Consider the following 24,215-nt stretch of genomic DNA (forward strand, 5'->3'; position numbering starts at 1 on the left):
TTTTTAAAAACCTGTATATAACTGAACGGCAGAGTGAATGCTGTTTCTATGGCAACCTGACGTCGTCAACGTAAAGTTGCCTGGAAGTACGTCATCACGTCAGGAGAAAGGCTCCAAATTTGAAAACGTGGCTAGGGTTGTGTCCTGCTTAGAGCTGCGGACCAAATGTAGCTAATGGAGCCCAAACCAACAGAAGCAGCAGCTCCGGAAGAGACTATCTTTTAAACTCCTGGCCCCATGGAATGAGCCTTTGTTGCAGCTGTTTGTATTTGAAGGTAGGTTTATTTTGTTCATATGATTAACGGTCAAGTGTGCGTTTCTTTCCCTCCCAGAAGCATCCATGTCGAATCGCAAGTCCTTCACTAGCTGGCTAGCGGGTGGATGCTAGTTATTTTATTTAAATTCCCTCTGAATTCACCACGAATAATAACGACTCATACAACTTTGTTCCTGTTTCATTTGTTTTCATGGGTTGTTTTATGCGGGATGGGGATGTAGTACACAATGAAGAGCAGCAGGGGAGGAGCCACAAAAGCGGGTTGCTTAGATCGACTATTTCTTTTGGCGGCTGCGGCTGACTTTTGAGCGGGGTCTGACTCGTAATAGCGAGACCTTGCGGTGAAATCCAAACCACTGGTAGTTTAAAAGGACACCTCCAGTGTCATAGCAACAGTGATAGAACGGAAGAGGTTGTGGATGACCTGTAACAGTTTACAGTTGGCTAAACAAAGGGGAATAAGCACTTCACATGATCCATTTTTGTAATTATAAAGCTGTTCAAACTAGACCTCGAGTGTCACCAGAGCCACACTTGGGTTAGCTGGTTAAATTGTTTACTTCCATTAAATGTTTATCATGGATCACCTTCACCATAGACTAAACAAAGGTGTGTACTTTCTTTCCCCAGGGATTTTGACATCCTTGTCCAACCCTTTGCTTTGAAGAGTGCTTGAGGCTAGCCCATTGCAAGAATGGATTGCACGCCAGATTCTGGGGTTCAGGGTTTCAAGAAGCACCCATACCACAGCAGCTCTTTTGACAGTGGTTACTCGGATGTGCAAAGCTTCCCTGGGAAAACCAATGGAGCTAAGTGTGCACCATGTCGATATTTGTCCCCCGAAGATAACAACGAAACGCCAAAAGAGAATCTTGCAGTAACTCCTAAGAAGGAAAGAACTACCGAAACAACCAGACTTTCGGGGAATGATTCGAGAAGGGCACAACCACCTTTGGAAGTGGGTTGGTGTGAAACACCCAAAACATCCAAGAAAGATGGCCTTTTGCGGCGAAGACTTATCATGGGTAATGCTAAATCCACCACAGATGCCAAAACTGAAGTACAAACAACACCCTGCACTAAAGTCATAGAGGTGTCACTCAGGTTGGGGGCCAAGCACCATTTCAGTGGGTCTGGAATATTTTCTTCCAGTAAGTCTAAATCGGAGCTGGATTGCCGATCACCACTGTCGACAAGGAAACGGCGTCTCTTCTATGCTCAAGTCAAGACGTCCACTCATGAATATGGGAGAAACACCAGTGACGACCATGAAGGGAACGTCTCTCTATCCTCCAACACGGACCTCGAGGAACGCATCGGCTCCTTTGGACACTGTGCCACAGACCAGTTGGGGACCCCACCCTTTGGGAAGTTCCTGCCTGCACTTGAAAGTGAAAGCTTTCAAACACCAGTCAACATGATGGCAGCCAGTCCTGGTCAGAGTCCCTGTGCTCAGAACACACCCTCCGCTGCACTTACCCCCACCTATATCAGGTATTTGCCTTTTTTTTTTTTTTATGAAAATCAATACTTTCTTGAAGCCGGTAATAAATTCGCAACATAAAATGCCATATATCTACATGACGGGTTCAGTTTCACATTGTCTGTTAACCCTAACCCCGGATCTTTATGCAAGCAGATCTTTGTCCGAGGACAGCGGCTTTGGTTCCACGGTCCTCGATAAATCCCAAGACTCGTCGAGGGAGCACGACGGCTCCTTCCAGGAGCTGCTGCTCTCCTCCTCGGGCCCCCGGGCCGGTGCGGAGGCGCTGCACCTATCTGATGGGAGGCGGCGGTCCCGCCTCCAGCGGCAGCAGAGGCTCTCCACACTGCGGGAGGGGGGCTCTCAGTCCGAGGAGGATGGCCGCCACGTTGGTCAACCACACCCTGGTGGCAAGCGCCTCTCCGTGTGCTACAGCCCCCTTAAGGTGGATGAGGTGTTTCTGGTCAGCAACACCACGCCGTCAGGCTCCTCCGGCCTAGAGCTAGGCAATCGGAGGACGCCCCTCGGCATGGTCGCCGCAATAGTAGACACTGCCACACCTCTCCGCACGCCCATGGGCAAGAGAGACACAGCACCCTGTTATAGTGCAGCCGCCACCGCCGGTCGCAAAGCCACCCCACTCCGTAACATTCCAGCGGGCCTGGAGTACCTCGCTCTGACTCCCGCCCTGCAGCTGGTTCGTGCCATGTGTCTCCGGAAGGACTCCATGACGCAGGACCAGATCCCCAGCTTAGAGTTGGAGCTGCGGTCTGCGGTGGCGCTGCTGGAGAGCCCGGTGCCCATCAGAACCAGCATGCCCCTGGCGGGCCTCATCGGCAGGAAGATGGGCGTGGGGAGGCTGGACGTCCTCACGGAGCTAAAGAATAGGAACCTCTGGCACATCCTGGGTGTCATCCTCAACCACCTGGGCCCCGAGGACGTCCACAGGTCAGTCAAGCATTCATGGTGGTTAAACAGAGCCACGATCAGTCGGCGTCAGACACTCGCATACTTCCAAACCAGCTTTTACCGACCCCATGGAACACAGAAAAATACTCACCCAATAATCGAACCCCAACTCCAATATTACCATCTTTTTCAGATTTGGTCAGGTGTGCCCCAGCTGGGATAACATCATTGGCCAGGATAGTCGGGCCAGCTCCAGGAGAAGGCGTCACCTCAGGGACCTGGAAGCTGCTCTAGAGGTAAAGAAGATCTCAATAGGCGATTTACTAAGCTAGTCTTTATTCATTCAAGCCTTGAATGTTGAAGACTAGGCTGCGTTGTTTTTTTTCTGTTTACTGTATCCAAGATGGACACTGTAGAGAAGACTTATGATGGTTTTGTTTCCCAGCAGGGTGGGACTGTCCACGTCACAGACGCTGAGACCAGGCTTGCCCTAACCAAGAGGGCCGTGCTGGGCTCCATCCAGTCCCAGTCCAGGAGTTTGTCCTACTGCACCCCACAGTCCGCTAAAAGCACTTTAACCCCCTCCGAGCTCAACACATCACACTCTGGCGGCAGCAGTAGCAGCAAACGAGAGAAGTTTATCCAAGTAAGTGTGGAAGCCAATCCATCACACGAATGTGAAGCTTCAGGAATCTTTTTTTTTTTAGGATCAAGCATATTACATTTTACAGGAAGTAAGACGGTTCTCCATTTTCATTTTTCTCTTAACCAAATAAAAACCATGACAAACAAAAAGAAAAGCAGCAAAAACAACATTGCTAAGTAATATCCCCCCTCCCAACAAAAGTATCCCACCCTTCCCACCCCCCCATAAAGCTTCAGGAATTCTAAAGAAAGCAAGATATTCAAACCAAACAACCCAAAAAACAACCCCTCCCTCTCTGTTCCTTCCCTGTCTACATTTCTCCTCCATTTTGTAGTGTTCATTCACACACCTTTGACTAACAGGCAAGATGGATGTCCTGGTCAGATATGAGCCGGGAACAAGCTAAAAACTTGTCTCAATCAGAGGCACTGTATGATAAACGGATATCCTCCGAGAAATTCACACACTTATAGCAGACTGATGGCGTGGCCATTTCTAATAAATTACGCTAAGTATTTGAATGAATAGAGCATGACCATGGAAGACACAGTGGGAGCATTAACTATTTAGGTAAGAGGTTAAACTATTTGCAATATCCTATGGAATGAACTGGAAATGTCTGCGAAGATGCAAGACGGCCAAAGGAATCTACACAATAAAGATGTTGTGAGGTTGGCATGGGCTCAGTTGTGGCTAAATCAATGGCAAAGCAAATGCTTACTGGCCTAACTTTTCAATTGGACGGGAAAGGAGCTATCTCTTATGATTCCTCACAACAATTAATACAAAGGCCTTTTCAATTCACTTATATCAAAGTAAACGTTCTATTCAGGGTGTCCGCGCATCCTTAAAAAGTCTTAAGTCTTAAATTCATGTTTCTAAATTTAAGGCCTTAAAAAGTCTTAAATTCGTTGCAAATGTCATATGCTGGTCCTAAATACTGTAACTCAAGGTCTTAAATTTGTCGGGGCAGGACTATTTTATTTTTTTACTTTTCTCGTGGGACTTTTCAGGAAGGACATGTAGTGAGGCTTCTTTCGTGCTAGCTGCATATATAAACGATTATCTGCGTGCTTGCTAGCTAGTCTGTGACAATGGGTAGGTGCAAATTCAAGGACAGTTGGCTGGAAGAGGTCCGTCTCCGAAGTTGGCTCGCGTCTGTTGCCAACCTCCACCATCGCGTGTTTTAGGTCTTACATTTCATTCAAGGTCGTATTAAAAAGTCTTAAATTTGACTTGCTGAAACCTTTTATATTATTATTAGGATCCATTTTTCAGATTTTTCTTATGGTTTCAACTCAAACCTACAGAAACCAAAAGATAAAAGCGATTCAGGTAAACCAACCCCTCCTCCTGTCCCACCAGGTGGCCAAAACTCTGTTCAGTGACGAGTGCCTCAAGCCGTGCCCTCGCTGCGAGCACCCGGCCAAGTGCCACCCGGTCAAGAAGGAGGGAGTCTGCAGCCGGGCCGACTGCAGCTTCCAGTTCTGCACGGGCTGCCTATGTGAATTCCACGGCGGCCGCGAGTGTCTCAGCCGCTCGGCTGGGCGCCACATCAGGCGAGACACTGTCGTACCTGGCAGCGCACAGAGAAAGCGTAACCTCAGGAGGCTGTAGATAGACTTGTAAATGGGTGGATGAACGATGGAGAATGTCTGTCTTGCTAAATCAGTCATTGCACACTGTACTACTTTTCACGGCCACCTCAAAGCAAACTTTTACTCATCCTTGAATGTGTTTGTGGATATTTATGTATTGATTTCCATTTCCTCTTTTCTTCCAAATCAATTTTACTTGTTTTAAAATGTGTTTGGAAAATAGCTTTGGAAGCAGATGCAATCAAAGACGGTCACGTTTGATCGTTAGAAGCGTAACTTTTCTTTTTCCTTTTTTGTACTTTATTTTTTAGTTTTTTAAGCTTTGTAAATGTCAGCTATACTTGTAAAGGTATATATATTTGGAATAGCACTATATATGTTTATACTCTATACATACATAGTATATAACTTGATTTGTATAAATTGATTTCAGAATTTTAAATAAAGCCCTTTTTTACATACATGTGTTACATGTGGATTCAATGCATATGGTGTGTAGTTTTCTTGAGGGGCAACCAATCAATAGGGGGGCCAGTGGGAATGGGATGTGTGTTTGTGTGTGTGTGTTTGTGTGTGTGTGTGTGTGTGTGTGTGTGTAAAATATATTTTGACCCCCTGCATTCAATATAAAGACATTTAATAAATATCAAGATTGGGGAACAAACTTGGAAAAAATATATTTACTGGGTCGTTTTGGTCTGTACTGTACTGCTAAATTCGGATGGCAAATTCAAGCCAATCCACAATAAATTACTTGCGTTAGCTAGAGCTCAGAATCGACTGCTAGAGGAGTCATTTTCCGGCCTTTGCTGCCATCTAGTGGTTTCAGCAAACACCTTAACATGAACTGCAAAATATGTCACCTCACTCAGTCACCGTGTGACGTTGATTTAATGGGGTTGCACCATCACTATTAAACTTTTAAGGTAGTTGTTTTTTATAAAAAAAAATAAATGAAATGAGACAAACGTGTTTTGTTTATGGACTATGACGAACAGGAGATTAGGGTTTTTCCGAGTTTCTGTCCCTGGTGCTCTAGTTAAACTTTTACTAGCCTGTGTGTTTTGAACATGAGTCTACCTCCATAGCAACCTGCAATGTGTCCGTAATTACACTCAAGTCTTTGGTGGCTGACTCTGGCGGGGCTCTGAAGGAAAGGTGTCCAACGGCACTTTTTATTTTACTTGTCTCTAAACTACAATGCCGATATCGGGACAAATTATCCGACTATTTGTCAGGTCAAGAATATGTGGACAAGTTGCAACAGGTAAGGGTAGTCTTGGTAACCGTTTCTCTGACGGCTAATTACTTTAGATCATTTGAAATCTCACTTCAGTTTTCTGCCCCTTATTTTAGACCCTCCTTTTATTACGGCGGACAATGTTGTGAGTATTTGAAGGATATTTTGAGCAAGTTTGTTTCTTAGACTATAATATTATTATACTGCAATATCTGTAGAAGATAATCCTACAGTGTTGTGAATATTTTGTGTATACAGGAGCACTACCTGGCCACTGATGACACACTAGTCCACTTCTTCAATGACTTCCTGAGCTTGCCGGTAAGTTGATATACGGACCAGACTGTTTTCTCGTCATGTCCCCTAACCAAGCTCCCTTATGGTCTCTGGGATCCCTCTATGTACGGACGCAAATAATTATTTTTATATAAACGAACGAATTGTTTTTGTCGCCGCTTAACTATTCTACGTGTGTGTGTGTGTGTGTGTGTGTGTGTGTGTGTGTGTGTGTGTGTGTGTGTGTGTGTGTGTGTGTGTGTGTGTGTGTGTGTGTGTGTGTGTGTGTGTGTGTGTGTGTGTGTGTGTGTACACTTGTCTGCGTTTGTGTGTATCCAGTCGTTCCCAGTGGCCCTGTCCTACAACCAGGACAGCGGTCTGTTTGAAGTTGAGACGGGAGCCGCTGAGCTGGTCTCCCGGAGGATCTCGTCCGTACTGCAGGGGAGGAAGTCCAGCGGGCTGTCAGAGGACCAAGCCTTGTTGGCCTTCAGCGGGTCCTTCAGCGGGTCCCTCGTAGACAACCACTACACCGTCCACGTGAGTTCCGCTCCACCACCAAGTGCGACTCTAGGACTTGGCCTTTGCCCGCCCCTAAGCCCCAAATAAGATGTACATTTGGTTAGATCTGCAACGGTTTATAACCTTCTACGTATTCCGTGCCTGCCATGTCACAAGGATTTTCGACTTGCCTTATGCCTTGACTTTGACATGACTTGGGAACTGGGGACTTCCAGGATGTTAATGGTTGAACACGGTTGTATCATACATACAACCGTGAAACACTAAATAGGGTCTTAAATAGCCCTTGTCGACAAACATCCTATTATAGGTCTTTTATGAAATCTTCATATTTAAACACAGATAACTCATCCTTTCAGGATGGGAAATGAAGTATATTGTTGGATGCTGGGATTAAAAGAAAATTGTATTTTTATTTGACTCTTGCAGTTCCTGGACAAAATGCAGGGACTCCCGTGGATCATAGCAGAGCGTTTGCCATTGTTTGTTCAAAGTGATTGCTACTTTGAATACAGGTGGGGAAAACACACCAACTTTTGTTGTTTCAACACACAGAAACTTGTTGAGAAGCCGATGCAAAGCAAAGTTAGTGATACTCACACTATTTTATGCATGTGCAGCATTCTCGTCTCAAGTTCTTATCAAGGAAGAGACAATCGGCTGTTACTAAGGTGTATACATCTTAGCCCCTCTGAATTGTTTTGAATGGTTTCTGTTAACCTGGAATACTGAATAATGAGTTTGTTGCGAGTGTTGGAGCCCTCACAGAGTTATGAGTGATCACCCAAATTTCTTATATTAAGTTAATCTTATGGCTCTTGCATGTTAGTTTACAGTATACATATACACAAACATACAGAAGTGCTCTGGTGAAATGACAGCTTTTGGTTTTATTGTTCATAATACATTTTCACATAATAATCAAATAGAAATATAGATAGTTAGCATGAGCTGAACGAGAGCTCCGCTGTGTCCCCCAGACTAGCCAAACTGCTCTCTCAGTGGGAGCCGGGCCCCCGTGTGCGGAAGATGGATGACCACTCATTTAGGGGCTCCCTGTCCGACCCGAGACCCCCCACCAGCAGAGGGGAGGGTGAGCTGGACAAAGAGCCTCTCAGGGGCCCTACAGGCTCCACCACATCAATCCTGCTCTACTATGATGAGTTTTTGGTTTGCCTGTCAAATGATTTCCGCACCTTAACGTCCCCTCTCTACTTTTCCCACATTCAGAGCCCATGCACCGATGCCTTTCAACGCCACCAGCCTCCCACGACTATGGTCCGGATGAAGTGGGGGGCCCGAAAACTCCATCCACCCTCCCCTCCTTGTTTACCTCACCCCTAACCCATGATGACCTTCCAGCTGACCAGACCCTGTCAGCCCAGAGGCCGGATCGGATACTGTACCTGGAGGATTTTTCTCGGCTCTCCTGCTCTGAGCCCCGCCCCCAGGGTCCTGGGGCACCCAAGTCTCTGGTCTTGCCTCTCCAGTACATGGCTGCCAGTGTCTGCAGTCGCAACTTCATAACCACAGGTGCTTTGATAGCGATACACTTAAAGAGTTGACTAGTATAATACAGTTTAAGGGTTAGGTTAAAAACTTTAAATTTAGAGGCTTTACCTACGTTTTTGTGTACATAAACGACACAAAATGTTTATGTACACAAAAAGTGTTTATAGTTAAACTGTTTGTGAGTGTGTGTGTTTTTCCTGTGTGTGCATATATTGTCTCTTCGAGTGGAAGGTAAACTCATACGACATGTGACTACGAGTAAAAGCAGACACGCTAGCAGATGATCCATTACTGCTCAGGTTCTATTGCCTAATGCTGGAGCGGAGCCGGTTCTTATGTTCCTTTTTTCTGGATGTTCAAAACTCAACTATGACAACAGGGATACAGATGGAGGAGAAGATGGATGGAGTACCGGGGAGAAGGGATTTGATTTTGGAGGAGGGTGAAGAGGACGAGGAGCAGGAAGTGGAGGAGGAGATAGTAGTAGAAGAGGATGAAGAGGATAAGGAAAATATGGAGGAAGGCTACGAGGACTTAGCCAAGAAAAACGTCTTTGACATTTGTTGCCAGGGCGCCCGTCTCCATGGCGGCCGGCAGGGCCTGGATGAGTTCAAGGAATTCCTGCGGGACACTCCTGGTGAGAGAGTCTTCCATCTGTGGATGGACATTGAGCGGCTGACCAGTACCCAGCACTGGGAGAGGAAGGACAGGTACAGAAGACCAAAACATCCCCATCCCCAAAAAACAGTACCAAACCCAACACATGCAATATTCATTGGATTCGCCATGCTATTATTAACTATGAAGTGAAAATGTACCCCAAATCTCCTATCCTGTGACTTGATATTAAAGCTTGCATATATTTTTGGATTACATTATATATTTGACTGCAGTGTATAGTGTAATAATCATGATGTCCTGTGAGGCAGACATTTGGTGTTGATGAGAAGTCGATACATGCAGAGCAGCAGCCAGTGCAGCCTCAATGCAGAGCTGCTCTTTCGACTGGGGCTCACCACTCCCCCCTGCTGGACAGAGGAGAAACTGCGCCAGGTTCAGCCTCGTCTCACCGAGGCGCTCCTATGCTACTGGTAGGAAGGAACCAGAGTCCGACTATCGGGTGCCACAGTGTTTCATTAAGAGATTACTCTGCACTCGGAAATTAATTAGCATCCTCTCCATTTAAATATAGAGGTATCTATTTGCGTCATGTAAGCCCATTCTACAGATACCTGGTTAATCACTTTCAACTTGTATTTTCCCTCCTTTCTCTTTTTCTACTCTTTCAAAGGTTGTCTGTTTTCCTGTAAGGTGTCGTTGGGTACTTCTAAGAAAAGTGCTTTCATACTCCAATTTATTAATTGATTAATTTATTATTCTTATTGAAGGATTCTTTTCTCTTAATATTAATCCGGGTTGGTAACTTCATAGCTCAGCCCCTGATGGCAGTTTTCAAACCTTTCAATGACATTTGTGTTCCCGAGCCAGTCTCCAAAACGATTGGTACCATTTCGCACACAGGCATCCAAAGGTTTTTGGATGCATTTTTTTAAAACCCTTTTGAATTAGATTCTATGCTAAAAAGAAGACTCTGGCTATGTGTTTTCCCTCTAGTAGCTCAACTGGTATTGCTTTTCCTTAAAACTGCTAATGACAATTAAATACATCAACCAAATCTCATGTGTTACATTAATACTAAAGTAGGTTTATAACCAAACCTCATTAATGGTATGCTGTGTTTCATTGGGTGGTCCATCTCCCCAGGGCCCCCAGGTTCTGGATGTCCCAGTGGACCCAGGAAGACGGCGAGGGGCCTGCCGCTCTCCCAGGGCCGTGCGCCGAGAGAGAGGTGAGCCTTCCCTCGGTTACCTATAGAGTTTTGGCCCTGCCCCCCTCTCTATCACCACTCAGCCGATACCCTGTCCTGCCACCAGTCTGTCTGCCAATGCACAGGCATACCGTAGCAACAATAAATAAATAAATACATTTAAAAATAACACCGTCGTCGGAAACAGGGTAGGAAGAGAGACGGGACACATATTTACGCACATGAAAGGCCCCTAGAAAAGGTGGCCCCTTGAGAGTTTTTACGAATAGACTTCAATAAAGCAAATACAACCTAGAAAAAAATAAGTTTGAATGGTGAAAACAGGTTCCTGATGGCAGTGGGTTGTGTGTGTTTGGTTAGTGTTTCCCCAGTACAAGCATGGAGCGAATGCTACAGGCCCTCCACGCAGACTCCCACGCTGGACTCTACTTCACCCACTTTTGTGAAGACTCTGGAAACCAAGTAAGAAAGCTTGGGACCCCTATTTTGTTTGAACCAGAGTCTTTACATGATTACATTTGTACTGTATCTATGTATTGCCAATTTTGAAGTAGGAAAGAACAATCCATATGTTGGTTAGAGTGCTTTTTTATGTTCTTCAAAGCACATTCAGGACTTTACATTCCGCGCTGGCCGCAGGACTACAAAGATGGTTCCGGTATTAAACTACAAGCCCAAAGAGCAGCCAAACAGGAGGAAACAGAGTGTAGACTAGAACACCGGACTTGTATAAAGCTTAACGAAGCCTCTCATTACATCACATGCTTATTGTTCTCAGCTCTGGGAGAACGCTGTCCATTTCTGGAGTGACCTGCAGCGATACCACCAGCTGTTCTACCAGGACAGTCTGGACCCATACACAGTACAGAGACAAGCACAGGTCAGACACACATTCGCACGCACGCACGCATACACTCCCTCACTCACGCACGCACGCACACATACTCACTCACTCACACAAACACACACATATGCACGCACGCACACACACACACACACACATATACACCCATTCACACACACACACACACACACACACACACACACACACACACACACACACACACACACACACTCCTACCCTACTTTGTTCGGCTCATTACGTGTACAAAACATGTACAAAACCGTGTGCCATGCTGTGTGCGTATTGAGTGCGTAAGCAACATTGAGTGACGGCAGAGGTGTCAGTGAACACAGAGAGGTAGGAAGATGGAGGAGGAGGAGGAGGAGGAGGAGGAGAATGAAGAGATGGATGACAGGGGAAGAGGAACGGCAGGCTGGGGTTTGGTTTCTAGGGGAATGTTGTCAGAGCAGTGGCGCTTCATCACTCTTGCTGTTTGAACAACAAGCAGGTCAACGTCATTATCCGTCCTTACTCTCACCATGTCACACACACACACACACACACACACACACACACACACACACACACACACACACACACACACACACACACACCCTCCCTGCTCCCTTCCTCCATACATTTGTCTGCCATTGAGATGATAACAGTGTGTGTGCGATTGAGGTACTCTGAACCAATCACGGAAGAGATGCCCTGAATAGACAAATAAGATAGGAGTAGTCTAAATTCGAAGGCAGGCATAGTGAACCAGAAAAGATAATCTCCAAGAGCATTTCAGTCGCAAAGATCTGACGGATGCCTTGACTATTTCTCACAATCCCACTCAAATTATAGCTCAGTTTTAAAGCTAGTCTACAGCCTCTTTAATTACCTTTGCACGTAGAGAGACTGCTCCCCCTCCCCCTAATGAAAGGCGTTATGTTAGTTAGCATTTGTATCATCACACCAAATCCTTTAATGTATAAAATCGTTTGGCTTTTCACAACATGGCTACCTGCTTGTTTCCGTGTCGCCAACACCCTTTTAAGAACCATGTACACCCATTGTGTCTCAACACATGGTGGAGGCTGCCTGTAGGTGTGAATGTGTCTCAAATGTTTTAATCAATGAACATGGTGCAATAGAGTAGACCCCGCCGTTTAAAAATGACGCCTGTTCAATTCAGTCTCAATAAGTGAAGGTACAGGTGTGTCCCAGCAATTCTTAATCAGAAACTGACCATGTTACCATGTCAGCAAATAAGAAGTTATGCATGCAATAGCACTTGTTTAGTCTGTAGAGGGAGTTATCCAATGTAAATCAATGTACAAACCAAATCAAAGAACCAAGGGGTGTCTTACCAGATGTCATTTTTCATCAGTTAGCAATGCTGTGGTAACCATGGTGATGGCAATGATGAAATTGACAGTAATCTTCTACCTTGCACCAGCATCTGTTCTCGAGGTTCCTGAGCGGCTCGGCGTGGGCGTCCGTGGGCGTGGCGGAGGACCAGAGGCTGGGGGTGTACGAGTGTCTGCGGCCCGCCTTCGAAGAGCTCTTCGACCAGGTAGAGGAGCACATCCTGGACCTGCTTCTGGAGCCCTGGACCCTGCTGGTCACCAGAGACACGCTGTCCTACCAGACGGTAGCTAACACACACCAGAGACACGCTGTCCTACCAGACGGTAGCTAACACACACCAGACACACCCTGTCCTACCAGACCCTGTTAGCTCCTACACCCCAGAGACCCCCTGTCCTACCAGACGGTAGCTAACACACACCAGAGACACCCTGTCCTACCAGACCCTGTTTGCTACTACACACCAGAGACCCCCTGTCCTACCAGACCCTGTTAGCTACTACACACCAGACACCCCCTGTCCTACCAGACCCTGTTAGCTCCTACACACCAGAAACCCCCTGTCCTACCAGACCCTGTTAGCTCCTACACACCAGAGACACGCTGTCGTACCAGACGGTAGCTCCTACACACCAGAGACCCCCTGTCCTACCAGACCCTGTTAGCTCCTACACACCAGAGACCCCCTGTCCTACCAGACGGTAGCTCCTACACACCAGAGACCCCCTGTCCTACCAGACCCTGTTAGCTCCTACACACCAGAGACCCCCTGTCCTACCAGACGGTAGCTCCTACACACCAGAGACCCCCTGTTGTACCAGACCCATACAGTCCCTCAGGATCAGGGGATCAGTCCCTGACCAGTGTACTAGTTGAGGTCATGAGGATGTGGATCAGCCCTTTGTTATTTGCCTGGATTTAAGCATGATCCCAAAGAGGCAAAAATGTCTGGTACTCTGTGGTAATGTTCCATATGAAGTTATGGGAATTTCAGGAATTTGGACAAAATTGTATGTTATAGAAAATCCAGGCCTGCACCAAGGGATACAAATTTAGGAGGAGAATGCACACATGTAATTCTAGATCTGCTTCATTAAATTGGGTTGTTTGAAACCACCAAATTGCATGGGAATTCAGTTCAATTCAGCCCTGCAATGTTCAGATAACTATCAGCATGGAGGGGATTCTCGTGGGATGAGACTTCTTTAGGGAATACATTTTTATTCAACGTTTATCTTTAAGGTATAAAGCATCACATAAGCTCACTAAATGTAGTTCAATTTAATTATTCAAGTTTAATCACGGTTCATTCATGTTCATTCCCATGGAAAACTATTGAATATTAGATTTAAGTCTACGTTATATATACACATTTCATTAAGTGTGTTTGTGTGTGTGTGTGTTTGTGTGCGTGCCCCAGGTGTGTGTGCAGGAGAAGGTGCGTCAGCTGGACAATGCAGAGTTCAGGGAGCTGCAGGTCCTGCATGAGGAGACACAGCTCAGACTGAGGGAGGTGAGCGTTAGGCTTTGATTTGTACTGAGGGGTAGACTGCATCTGCCGCTTATGTCTCTCCTTTGTCCTTGTTCAATTGGTTCAAATTGTTACTTTTTCATCCTTCCATTCAAACATTTGTTCGTCATTCTTTATTTCCTTTCCATCTTTTCGTTTGGTGAAATATTTATATTTTTTCTTTACTTCACAAATTCTTTCATTCGTCCCCTCTCTCTTCTTCTCCTCCATCAATTGCAGCAGGCCCGGCCCCCCTCATCTCCCTGCCCTACCCCTCCACCCTCCGCGGGCCCCCCAATGCAGCCGAACCCATGGGCCAAGGTCTTGCCGCGTTACCGTGGTTACCGTCTGGGCTCCCTGCTCCGCAGCAGCCGGGAGATCCAGCATTTCACCTCCTTTCTGGAGCAGCGGGAGGCCAGGTGGGGATGAGCAGCCTGCAATACTTTAATTTGACAAAGAGAGACCCCCGGTGAAACAAGCCTGCTTTGGCTGTCAGGGAGCTTTCAGGCACTTTAATCGTAGTTAATTTCTGGATCCATCAAACGTTGGGTCATCATGGTCTATCTACATGCGTTGCATGCATGAGCCTCTCTGATTGGATTATTGTTTAATCGGAGATCGTCTAGTCTCAAAGATTGTTGTCAGATGTCGGACCCAGCTGGCGTGACTCATGTGTTGGTAAATATATGTGTGCGTGTGTGTGTGTTTGTGTGTGTGTGCACGTGTGTTTGTTTGTGTGTTTGTTTTCGTGTGTGTGTTTCCACAGCATTCACCTGCGCTGCTGGCTGGACCTGGAACAGTACAGACGGACCTCTCACCGAGACAAGGCGACCCGAGAGTGGAGGTCATCTGAAATCGCAGACAAATACCTCAACAGGAAGTACTTCCTGGGACCCGACAGCCCGGCTACAGCGGTCCAGCAGAACGAGGCGAGTCGCATTCCGTTCTTTCGTCTGTCGCCGAGGGACAGGAGTGAGCGACATGGAAATAGGGAAAGAGTCAACAGAAACACATGAAGGATTGTAGAGACAGCTCTACAAGTTTAAAATGTGCTGGATTAAGATAGGGTTTTGGACAAAGGTGTGCCTACTCCGGTGTCAGCTGGATAAAACCACCTGATATTTATAGCCGAGGGTCCGGTGTCCGGATTATTCTTGGATTACTTGATGGGTTTGGCACTGTGCCCAACTCGGGACGGTAGCTGAAAGTTGTGTGTATCTAGTGGCTTATGTCTCTGTGTGACCCACTGGGCTAACAGCCGCAGCATCAAGTGTCTCAGAGACCTTTATCACAAAGCAAACTCTTCGCTGCGTGAATCTGTATCTTCTTCGGCCAACACAAGCTGATGCTGCTGTGCTTTAGTCAAAGAATAACAAAGAAACTATGATATTTATATCGGTGAATACATATATATATACTTCTATGCTTCAAGCGAACAACGGCTGCAGGGTGGCCATCCCCTACACTGCCACGAGTCCACCGGTTCCAAGTCAGTCGGGATGCCTGGGATCGTCTGGGAATCCTTTGTGTGTTTTCTGTCTGGCCTTGGTTTGGGTGGAGGAGGCACCTGACGGCTCCACTGCCTCGACCCTGTAGCCGCTCCATCCATCAGTCTTTAAGTGGAACAGTGAGCCCCCATTTCCCCTCCGCCGTCCCCACCCGCCCACCTCTGCTGCAGCGGCTGCTTCTCATTTCAAACATGTATACAATCAGTAACGTGTGTGTGTGTGTGTTTGTTTGAGAGAGAAGGCTGAGAGAGAGACTTAGTGAGGGAAATATGACACAGAGAAAGAGGGAGAATGAAAGGAGTGTAAATTAACAAAAAAAGTACAAAGAGAAAGCAGATGGTGGTGATGGAGGGAATCCGGTGATTTCCAGAGTGACAGAGAGCACAGCTGGATTATTTTCCCCTTTCCTCTCCCCCCTCTCCTCTCCCCTCTCTCCCCTCTCCTCATTGATTTCCCCCCTCTTCTCTCCTCTCTTCTCCTCAACTGCTCTCCTCTCCTCTCCTATCTCCTCTCCTCTCATCCCCCTCCTCTTTCTTCCCCTCTCCTCACCTCTCCTATCTCCGCTCCTCTGATTTTTCCCTGTGTGCTTTCCAATGCCGTTCGGACAGAACCCAAGGCTGTCCTCACCCTGTCACTCAAGACATCTTTCAACACTGTTCCTTCCAGATGCAAGTGCACGTGTGCATTAACACTAAAACAACCTTGAATCTGAATGCAAACATAACGTCATTCTGTGTGTGTGTGTGTGTGTGTGTGTATAGATATTACACCGTGCAGGGGGACAAGAGAGGTTAAAGCGGGAGTGTCTGTCGGACACTCTGGTTGGGGAGATCCAGGCCATCGTCAGGACCCATATTGAACAAACATGGCTGCCTCTTTTCCTGGCCACCGAAGAATTCATTGAAAGACAGAACGACAAGGTACGCCATTTGTAGATTTCTGCTCGGTGTTACAACATTGCTGTCAACTGACACCCTCATTAGTGGCTAACGCATAAAGGGCGGACAAACAAGGCCGCTGCTCGGCGTCATTATGTTATCGAGTGGAGCTTGTTTGGACACAGTGAGGCGCCTGCTAGCTAATGAGTCCCACAGAGTTTAGTGTTACGCGCAAGGAGGAGGCGGCGGATGGAAAAGTAGGTGTAGGGTGAAAGAAAGGTGAAGGGTGGAGGACGGCGAGACCCAGGCACGCACGCCCGCCCGCACGCATACTACTCACAATTACCCAGAGAGCGAGAGCGAGGGGGATATGTTAGACAGCTACACCTGCTAGGTGTAGAGGTTGGAGGACAGGAGGGTGGATGAGTGGAGCAGCGAAGGAGTTTTGCGTTAGTTACCGTGGTCGACCAAAGAGGACAGCGGGCTCAGATGTCAGAGGTCTACTGTCCCTGACTAACCTCACCTTTTATACTGTCCACTGCTTCGCTTCTACTGTGTCTGTGTGTGTATTTGTGTGCGCCTGTGTGTACTGTGTGTGTATGTGTGTGTGTGTGTGTATTTTTGTGCGTCTTTGTACTGTATGTGTGCTTGTGTGTACTGTGTGTGTTTGTGCATGCGTGTGCATGTGGTGAATGTGTGCGTGTGCATGTGTGCATGTGTGTGCGTTAGCTCCAGGCAGCTGCCGGGCCTTCAGAGCGGGATAACCACAAAAAGAAGAGAGCATCCAGGAAGGTAAGGAGAAACTCTACCTCCAAACCCTACCTTTTCTTTTATCTTCTTCGTCTGTTCTTCGTACTCTGGCTCGTTTGAGTTATTTTACTGAATTGTCCTGAGGACGGTGCGGGCCTCCCCAGCAGGTGAGACTCAGACCCACGGACTCCTTGGCTCCAGCGGCTCACTATTTGGCCGGAGACTCTGAACATGATCCCGGCTTCGCCGGCGCTTCTTGTCTCCCGTCTTGGAACCATCATGAGTGAGATCTGAGCGCAGACGCTGCTGAACAGTCATCTTGATGGTTTTATGTTGACCGGCCGCTGGGAGTGTGGGAGCCCCATCCCTGTCTCTAAAACTAATTAGAGATAAAAATGATAGGAGCGTCCGCGGACCCGAATCCATCAGGGTATCCTCTGAGCTTCTAATGGATCCGTAGCGCTAGAGCGGTAGAGACCGGAGTCACGGTGCTTTGGAGACCGGAGACTTGACTTGGACCGTGGAAGACGGTGGCTTCTGGCAAACCGGCCGTCCACAGACGTCACCGTGAAGAGCATAAACTCATGCATCGGTGACTAGTTGGGCTGAGGAGATGATTGCTGCCTGATTGTCTGTCTTTGTGATTGTGTTTTCTTTTCACGGAACATTTTTCATTGAGATTGAAATGGGGGAGTCATTTCTTCACTTGGAATACTTGGTTTACATTTGAGACCCGACCTGAAGGACATCTGCACGACATAGACTGCATTTTTCCCTTTGACACTTTTTAATGTGTTAGATCCTTGGGCAGGCAGCGTTACCTCTACCGCTCTCTATGTTATTTTCTATTTCGTTCTTACAACTTACAAACGAGCAGTATATCCTCAGCAGAGTACATTTTTCGAACGGGATATCATTGTTCTAATGTTTAGCAGGTTCTCCTGCTAAAACAATGGTTTACCCACCCTTTAAATGTACTTTATTAGTTATTTAAAGTTCAACATCTGTTGTTGAACTCATCGAATAAAAAGGGTGCATGCTACTAACAAATACAACCTCACAGGAGAGCCTCTGACATAAAACCAAAGCGGCCACCCACACTATTCAGCAGTAACACAATGATCCCCTCCCTGGCCCCCCGTGTGTGGCAGTCCAGCTCAGGCCTGTGGATGAGTTCCTCCAAGGAGATCCTGGTCCTGCGCCGGGTGCTCCTCAGCCCCACGTCCTGCGGACACTTCCGGCGCTTCGCCGCCCTACATGGGGACTTCCTGGAGAACGATGTGCTCTTCTGGCTGGAGGTCCAGAAGTACAAGGTGAGGTCACACGGCTGGCAACCACTCGAATTCGATTGGATTTAACAACATTTACATTTACCAGGTGCGGAAACAAGTTCAGGGCGGCTACCGCCACCTATTGGACGGTAAATGCAGTGCATGATACAAAAAGGACGATTTTCTCCTAGATGCAATCCAACCATCAGACTTAGGTTTGAGGAGTGAGCGTGCGTGCGTACGTGCGTGCGTACGTGTGTGCGTGCGTGCGTGCGTGCGTGCGTGCGTGCGTGCGTGCGTGCGTGTGTGTGTGTGTGTTATATTTATAGGCTACTATTAATCTCTCTCTCTCTCTCTCTCTCTCTCTCTCTCTCTCTCTCTCTCTCTCTCTCTCTCTCTCTCTCTCTCTCTCTCTCTCTCTCTCTCTCTCTCTCTCTCTGTGTCTCTCTCTCCCTCCCTCTCTGTGTCTCTCTCTCCCTCCCTGTCTCTCTGTGTGTCTCTCCTTCGATACAGGACCTGTGTCACTCCCACAGTGACGAGGCGACCATCCAGAGGAAGGTGTCCAACATCATCAGCTGCTTCATCAGCTCCAGCGTGCCCCCCGCCCTGCAGATAGACATCCCCCCCGGGCAGGCCTGCAGCATCCTGGAGATGCGCAAGACGCTGGGCCCCTACATCTTCAGGGAGGCTCAGGTACACCGTGTGTATCTGTGTCTTTGTTTGTGTCTATTTATTTACGTGTTTGTGTGTGTGTTTGTATTTATTTCTGTGTGGGTATATGTATTTATTCCTGTCTGTGTGTTTTTTGTGCATCTGTATATTCATTTCTGTGTATTTATATCTGTTGGTGTGCGTGTATACTTGCTTCAGTTTGGTGCGTGTGTGTATCTATTGATATATTTGGGTGTATTTACGCGTGCGTGTGCAGATGTCCGTGTTCTCCGAACTGCTGAAGCTGTGGCCAGACTTCCAGGCTCTGAGGAGCAGCGTCCGTGAGGAGAAGCTCCTCTCCGTGCTGGAGGAGCAGGAGCAGAAACACAGAGCCAGCCTGCAGCGACGCAGGAGGAGGCAGGCCAAGTTGGAGCAGAAGAACGCACAGGTACCGTCGGGAGAATGCCTTCTTACAACGTCACCCTGCACCGTGCACGGTGTCCCTTTGGCGGCCTCTAGTGGCCGGAGCTGGAAGTGCAGTTATAGTTATATCATTTTCAGACGACAGTTGGAAGCGGACCGGAATAAAACTATTTATACGAGTAAGCTTCCCTGGATTGATTGATTCTTGAATGGACGTGTTTAATTTATGAGAAACGTTTTAGATAAGAGGTTTTAATGGAGTCATTATGATACATCATACATAGAATGAACATTATTTTCTGTCTTGCTGTTATTTAGTAATAAAAGAGAAAACGGTACAAAAATAAAATAGTGAATGAATGTGACGTGAGGTCATTTTCTCACCGCTGTGCAGGAGAGACAGCCGAGTTCAACAGAGGAGGAGGAGGAGGAGCCTGAGCAGGAGGAGGAGGAGGACGACGTTGAGGAGGAAGACGACAAGTCGGACGGTGACAAAGAGGACCGGCTGACCGACTTGAGCCAAGCGCTTCAATTTCCCACGCAGCAGGTACACACACACACACACACACACACACACACACACACACACACACACACACACACACACACACACACACACACACACACACACACACACACACACACACACACACACACACACATCAACACAGACACACACACATCAACACAGACACACAGACACACACACACACACACACACACACACACACACACGCACGCACGCACACATTAACACACACACACACACACACAGACGCACACATTATCACACACACAAGCATGCATTAAAACATAAACAGACACAGACATGAACACAAACACATTAAGACACACACACACACACACGGCCAAATCCTCCGCCGCGTTGACATTTGCAATGGCTTCTCAGCGCAAACAGCCGTTGTCTGTGTTTAACGGCGGGCCGGGTAACGGACGGCTCCAGGTGCGCCCACGCTTGGCGACACCGGGATATTTATCAGGGAGGACAGGCCTAGCCCCCCCCCCCCCCCCCCCCTCTTCCCCTCACACACAACTAACCAATGCTTTTTGACAAAACGATGAAAGTTGAACCATAACCTTGATGAGCCATTAGTTTATTTTATACAAGTAGCCTTGAGCCCATCCTCCCCGTTGACACCAGAGAAGAAGCAGAAACATCTACGCTGTTGTAACGGCTGATCTGTGTGTGTGTGTGTGTGTGTGTTTGTGTGTGTGATGGTGTGTGTGTATGTGTGCCTTTTGTTTTTGTTTTGTGTGGTGTGTGTGTGTGGGTCTGTGTGGTGGGTGTGTGTGTGTGCGTGTGTGTGTGTGTGTGTGTGTGTGTGTGTGTGTGTGTTTGTGTGTGTGATGGTGTGTGTGTATGTGTGCCTTTGTTTTTGTTTTGTGTGGTGTGTGTGTGTGGGTCTGTGTGGTGGGTGTATGTGTGTGTGTGCGTGTGTGTGCGTGCGTGTGTGTGTCATGGTGTCTGCTCTCCTCAGTTGTCGTGGTCCTACTCCAAGTACATGAGGGCGCTGAAGAGAACTGAAGAGGAGCTACAGCCCAGGAGAAAGGGTCAGCAGGAGAACACATCACGCTCCACCACGGCCTCAGGTACACACAGACACACACGCACGCACACACAGACACACACACACGCGTGCCAAAAAACACACAGACACACACACACACGCGTGCCAAAACACACACACACACACACGCACGAATGCACACGCACACACGGCAAAACACACAGGGATCTAACCAGGAGCTTAAATACTAGAGAGAGACCAATACAGAAGAGACTTGAGTGTGAGTGTGTATTTTAGAAAAAGGACTTGAAGTAAAACAGAGGGCATGAGCTCATTGCCTGCAATTGTAATTATGCGCACACACACACACACACAAATGTAATACCCTTGTCTCACAGGGCATAATATAGATCACATTTGGCATCATTCATCACGCTTAACTTCATCCAGCAACAACTCCTTTTGGTTTATATCCTGGAAAACATGTAAAAAGTCACATTACATTCAACCAAAGCCCTTTGTATAGTCCAGGAGGGGGACCCGGGAGCCTGATCTGGGACTCAATGCTCCGGCTTGATGACAGAAGACCCAGGTCATATACGGCTCTGACTGCCACAGCACTGCTACCCCGTTCATTAGGTGCCAATGTACTGTGCAGGAAGTCAGGGCCCTGATGTTAGCGCGCCTGCGGAGTGAGGAGGGGCTTTGACGCAGGCCTCTGGACGAATGCTCACCAGGGCTGCTTGGAGAAACTTTCCCGAAAGCCATACACATTAGTGTATAGACCCTTATACACTAATCGATCTTTTGTATGTTTATACATGTGTAATCATGTATATTTAGGCATATGGCATATCTGTTCTTAAATAATATCTTATTTACAATACGACCATGGTTTTAATATTACGGATATGAATTATGTAATTGTTCATAGGGATGGGAACCGGCAGGGACCTTGTGGTACCTTTGCGAAACGTCAAGATATTATTTTGTGAGCTTTGATGTTAGAAATAGGGAGATATTTTACTGAACATTAGTCATTTGCGTGAGTGAATGAAGCACCCAGGAGAGGATTGTGATGAATGTGTTATACCCAGGGCCGGAGATTGGCATAGGCGACCAGGGCGATAATTAAACTAGCGAAATAAAACATTTATTGTCTATGAAACATGATCAGGCTGATTTGAAACCTTTCCAGACACTTTCACAATGCTTACCGTACCAAGTGCTGCTCTTTTTAAGTTCATCAATTAAGTACTTGCAGAGCCACGACTACAGCAACGTGATTCTTCAGAACAAACATGAAGAGAAAGAGAGTAAAAGGCCCCATTCACCCAGAGTCAGCCTGTCTGCCTTCCATGCTTTATATATGTACACTATACTACATACACAACAGCACACTATCTAGGATGGACGAATAACTTTCTTCCGTTACGATTACATTAAGGTTTTCAGATTAAAAAGATAACAAAACAAATTTTAAAGTTTGTAGTCAACATGACTTCACCCAAATACTATTGTCGAAAAATGCGAAGACAAATCATCCCTCACATTGATTTATTTTTTGTTTGTTCTCTCCTGCTAGACTCCTCCTCCTCCAGGAGCAGCATCGACTCTTTGGTCAGCCGACGCAGTCCCAAGCATTCCTCGCGCTCATCCCTCCAGCTGAGGTAGCCTTACATCCTGCAATGCATTTCACCTCAACAGACTCGGGCTCTGTTGTATTTGTCTCAGACTTAAGACACCACTTTGCACTGGTCTCCATCCTATTTAGTATAACGTTTCATCATGTGATGACTGCCATCATCAACAGTTTCCAGACTTAAGATCTTTTGGTTGGCAGGAGGTGAAATGGTCGGTGAGGGGGATTGGTTTAATGACTTCTTTGCCTCTCTTTACGCTGAGTCACCAGCACGGGAGCATATGAGCACATATTTAGTAATTGATCCAGTATGACAATAGTTGATGTTATTATACCTACTTTACATACTACTAAACAATAGGGTAAACAATTGAGACCATATCATGTGCATTTGTTACTGATTTTATTACAGTGTTAATACAATATATTATAATCGATCTACATACATAATCGGCAATAGTGTTTATAAAAAGTATGCAGTACCTTGCATTTACCATGTGGCCTTAGTACTCACAACAGGTATATATATTTTCTTTTTTGCATCATTAAGGGGGTTGGCGTAAATGTGATGTTTTAGACATTTTGGTTAACGGATGGCAACGCATCTTTCTCGAACGGCTCTGCACTTCTGTAGAATATTGCACTTGGAAAGGCACGAGACAAGAGGCCGGTGCAAGGACAACGTAAACACACACAGGGCACATACAGTAGAAAATATCTCACTGAAAAGGCAAACATGTGAAAATATGCGTCTAATCGTAAAAACAGACTGTAGAACAACAACTCTTCTCCGACACACTAGTGCATAAACCGGGTAGTTACGTGGTATCATAAAATTATTTTTCCCTTTTACACAAATAACGGTGATTCTTTTTCCCCCCTCTCCCTTCACAGAACGGAGCGGGTCAGTGGAAGCCCACACGCAGGGCCTTGTTCTTGACGGCGGTGAACTTGCTGGTGAACACGGCGGCGGAGGCGGGCTCCACCAGGTAGCGGTAGGACTTGGTGGGCGAGGGCGGCGGCTGCGCCAGGGTCACGGGGGGCTGCAGCTGGAGCGAGACCCCCGACGGAGACAGGTAGTTGGAGGCGCGCGTGACGTAGTCGACCAGCCGCTGGTACTGCTGCTCCGAGAGACGCTCGCGCACGCCGTCGCCCTGGGGGGAGGTGGGGGTGAGAGATGTCCCTTTAGTGAGGAGAAGGCCTCCACTTAATGAGCTACGTAGAGGTCGGTAACCCCCCCCCTCTTCATTTCTGTGAGGGGACAGTATGTAGCACTTGACCTGCTAAATAATGAATGTTTAAACGGTCTCAAGTCTCAACCTGGTTCACTTTAGTTGCATCACAGCAACGAGTCCAATCAAAACCGATCTGCTACACACTTTGCCCACAGGAATGAATGAGTCTTTAAAGCAGGACTCACCTCAGTGGCGCTGCTCACGGTCTGCTGCTGTAAGCTGAGGATCAGCTGGCCGGGCTCTCCCAGCTCCTGTCTGCACTCCACCTGCAGTGACACCAACACATAGAGTTTATTAAAGCAGGTTCAACAGGTCTTGAAAAGTACA

General features: G+C 47.1%; 3 protein-coding genes across 9 annotated transcripts in view; 2 read left to right on the top strand and 1 right to left on the bottom strand.

Moving 5' to 3' along the window:
- The first annotated feature begins 38 nt into the window (after positions 1-38).
- Positions 39-5,396, top strand: fbxo43 (F-box protein 43). Of its 3 annotated transcripts, none has more exons than XM_030370013.1 (6): positions 39-275; positions 908-1,771; positions 1,914-2,708; positions 2,863-2,965; positions 3,115-3,315; positions 4,681-5,396. In XM_030370013.1, the coding sequence occupies exons 2-6, from the start codon at positions 972-974 to the stop codon at positions 4,930-4,932; spliced, it is 2,151 nt and encodes a 716-aa protein (XP_030225873.1). In that variant the 5' UTR covers positions 39-275; positions 908-971; the 3' UTR covers positions 4,933-5,396. The 3 variants fall into 3 exon arrangements, with proteins under 3 accessions (XP_030225873.1, XP_030225875.1, XP_030225874.1); XM_030370015.1 differs by having other exon boundaries at positions 3,118-3,315; XM_030370014.1 differs by having other exon boundaries at positions 1,917-2,708.
- A 622-nt stretch (positions 5,397-6,018) lies between these two features.
- rgs22 (regulator of G protein signaling 22) lies at positions 6,019-24,202 on the top strand. The gene is made up of 25 exons (XM_030370009.1): positions 6,019-6,180; positions 6,270-6,298; positions 6,412-6,474; positions 6,769-6,966; positions 7,378-7,463; positions 7,929-8,041; positions 8,179-8,481; positions 8,840-9,170; positions 9,390-9,551; positions 10,225-10,309; positions 10,649-10,750; positions 11,067-11,168; positions 12,580-12,774; positions 13,912-14,004; positions 14,242-14,420; positions 14,768-14,930; positions 16,271-16,429; positions 17,117-17,179; positions 18,289-18,450; positions 18,922-19,101; positions 19,337-19,507; positions 19,877-20,029; positions 20,982-21,093; positions 22,597-22,681; positions 23,548-24,202. The coding sequence occupies exons 1-25, from the start codon at positions 6,114-6,116 to the stop codon at positions 23,591-23,593; spliced, it is 3,402 nt and encodes a 1,133-aa protein (XP_030225869.1). The 5' UTR covers positions 6,019-6,113; the 3' UTR covers positions 23,594-24,202.
- vps13b (vacuolar protein sorting 13 homolog B) overlaps positions 23,035-24,215 on the bottom strand; it is a 331,160-nt gene continuing 329,979 nt past the window's right edge. For all 5 annotated transcript variants that reach the window (XM_030370003.1, XM_030370004.1, XM_030370002.1 and 2 more), the window contains exons 67-68: positions 24,074-24,154; positions 23,035-23,807 (exon numbers count right to left, since the gene is read on the bottom strand). In XM_030370003.1, coding sequence (XP_030225863.1) covers positions 23,559-23,807; positions 24,074-24,154 — 330 coding nt within the window. In that variant the 3' untranslated portion in view covers positions 23,035-23,558. The remainder of the gene's footprint in view (positions 23,808-24,073; positions 24,155-24,215) is intronic.

The sequence above is a fragment of the Gadus morhua genome, chromosome 11 (genome assembly GCF_902167405.1).
Source record: "Gadus morhua chromosome 11, gadMor3.0, whole genome shotgun sequence".
Lineage (NCBI taxonomy): Eukaryota > Metazoa > Chordata > Actinopteri > Gadiformes > Gadidae > Gadus > Gadus morhua.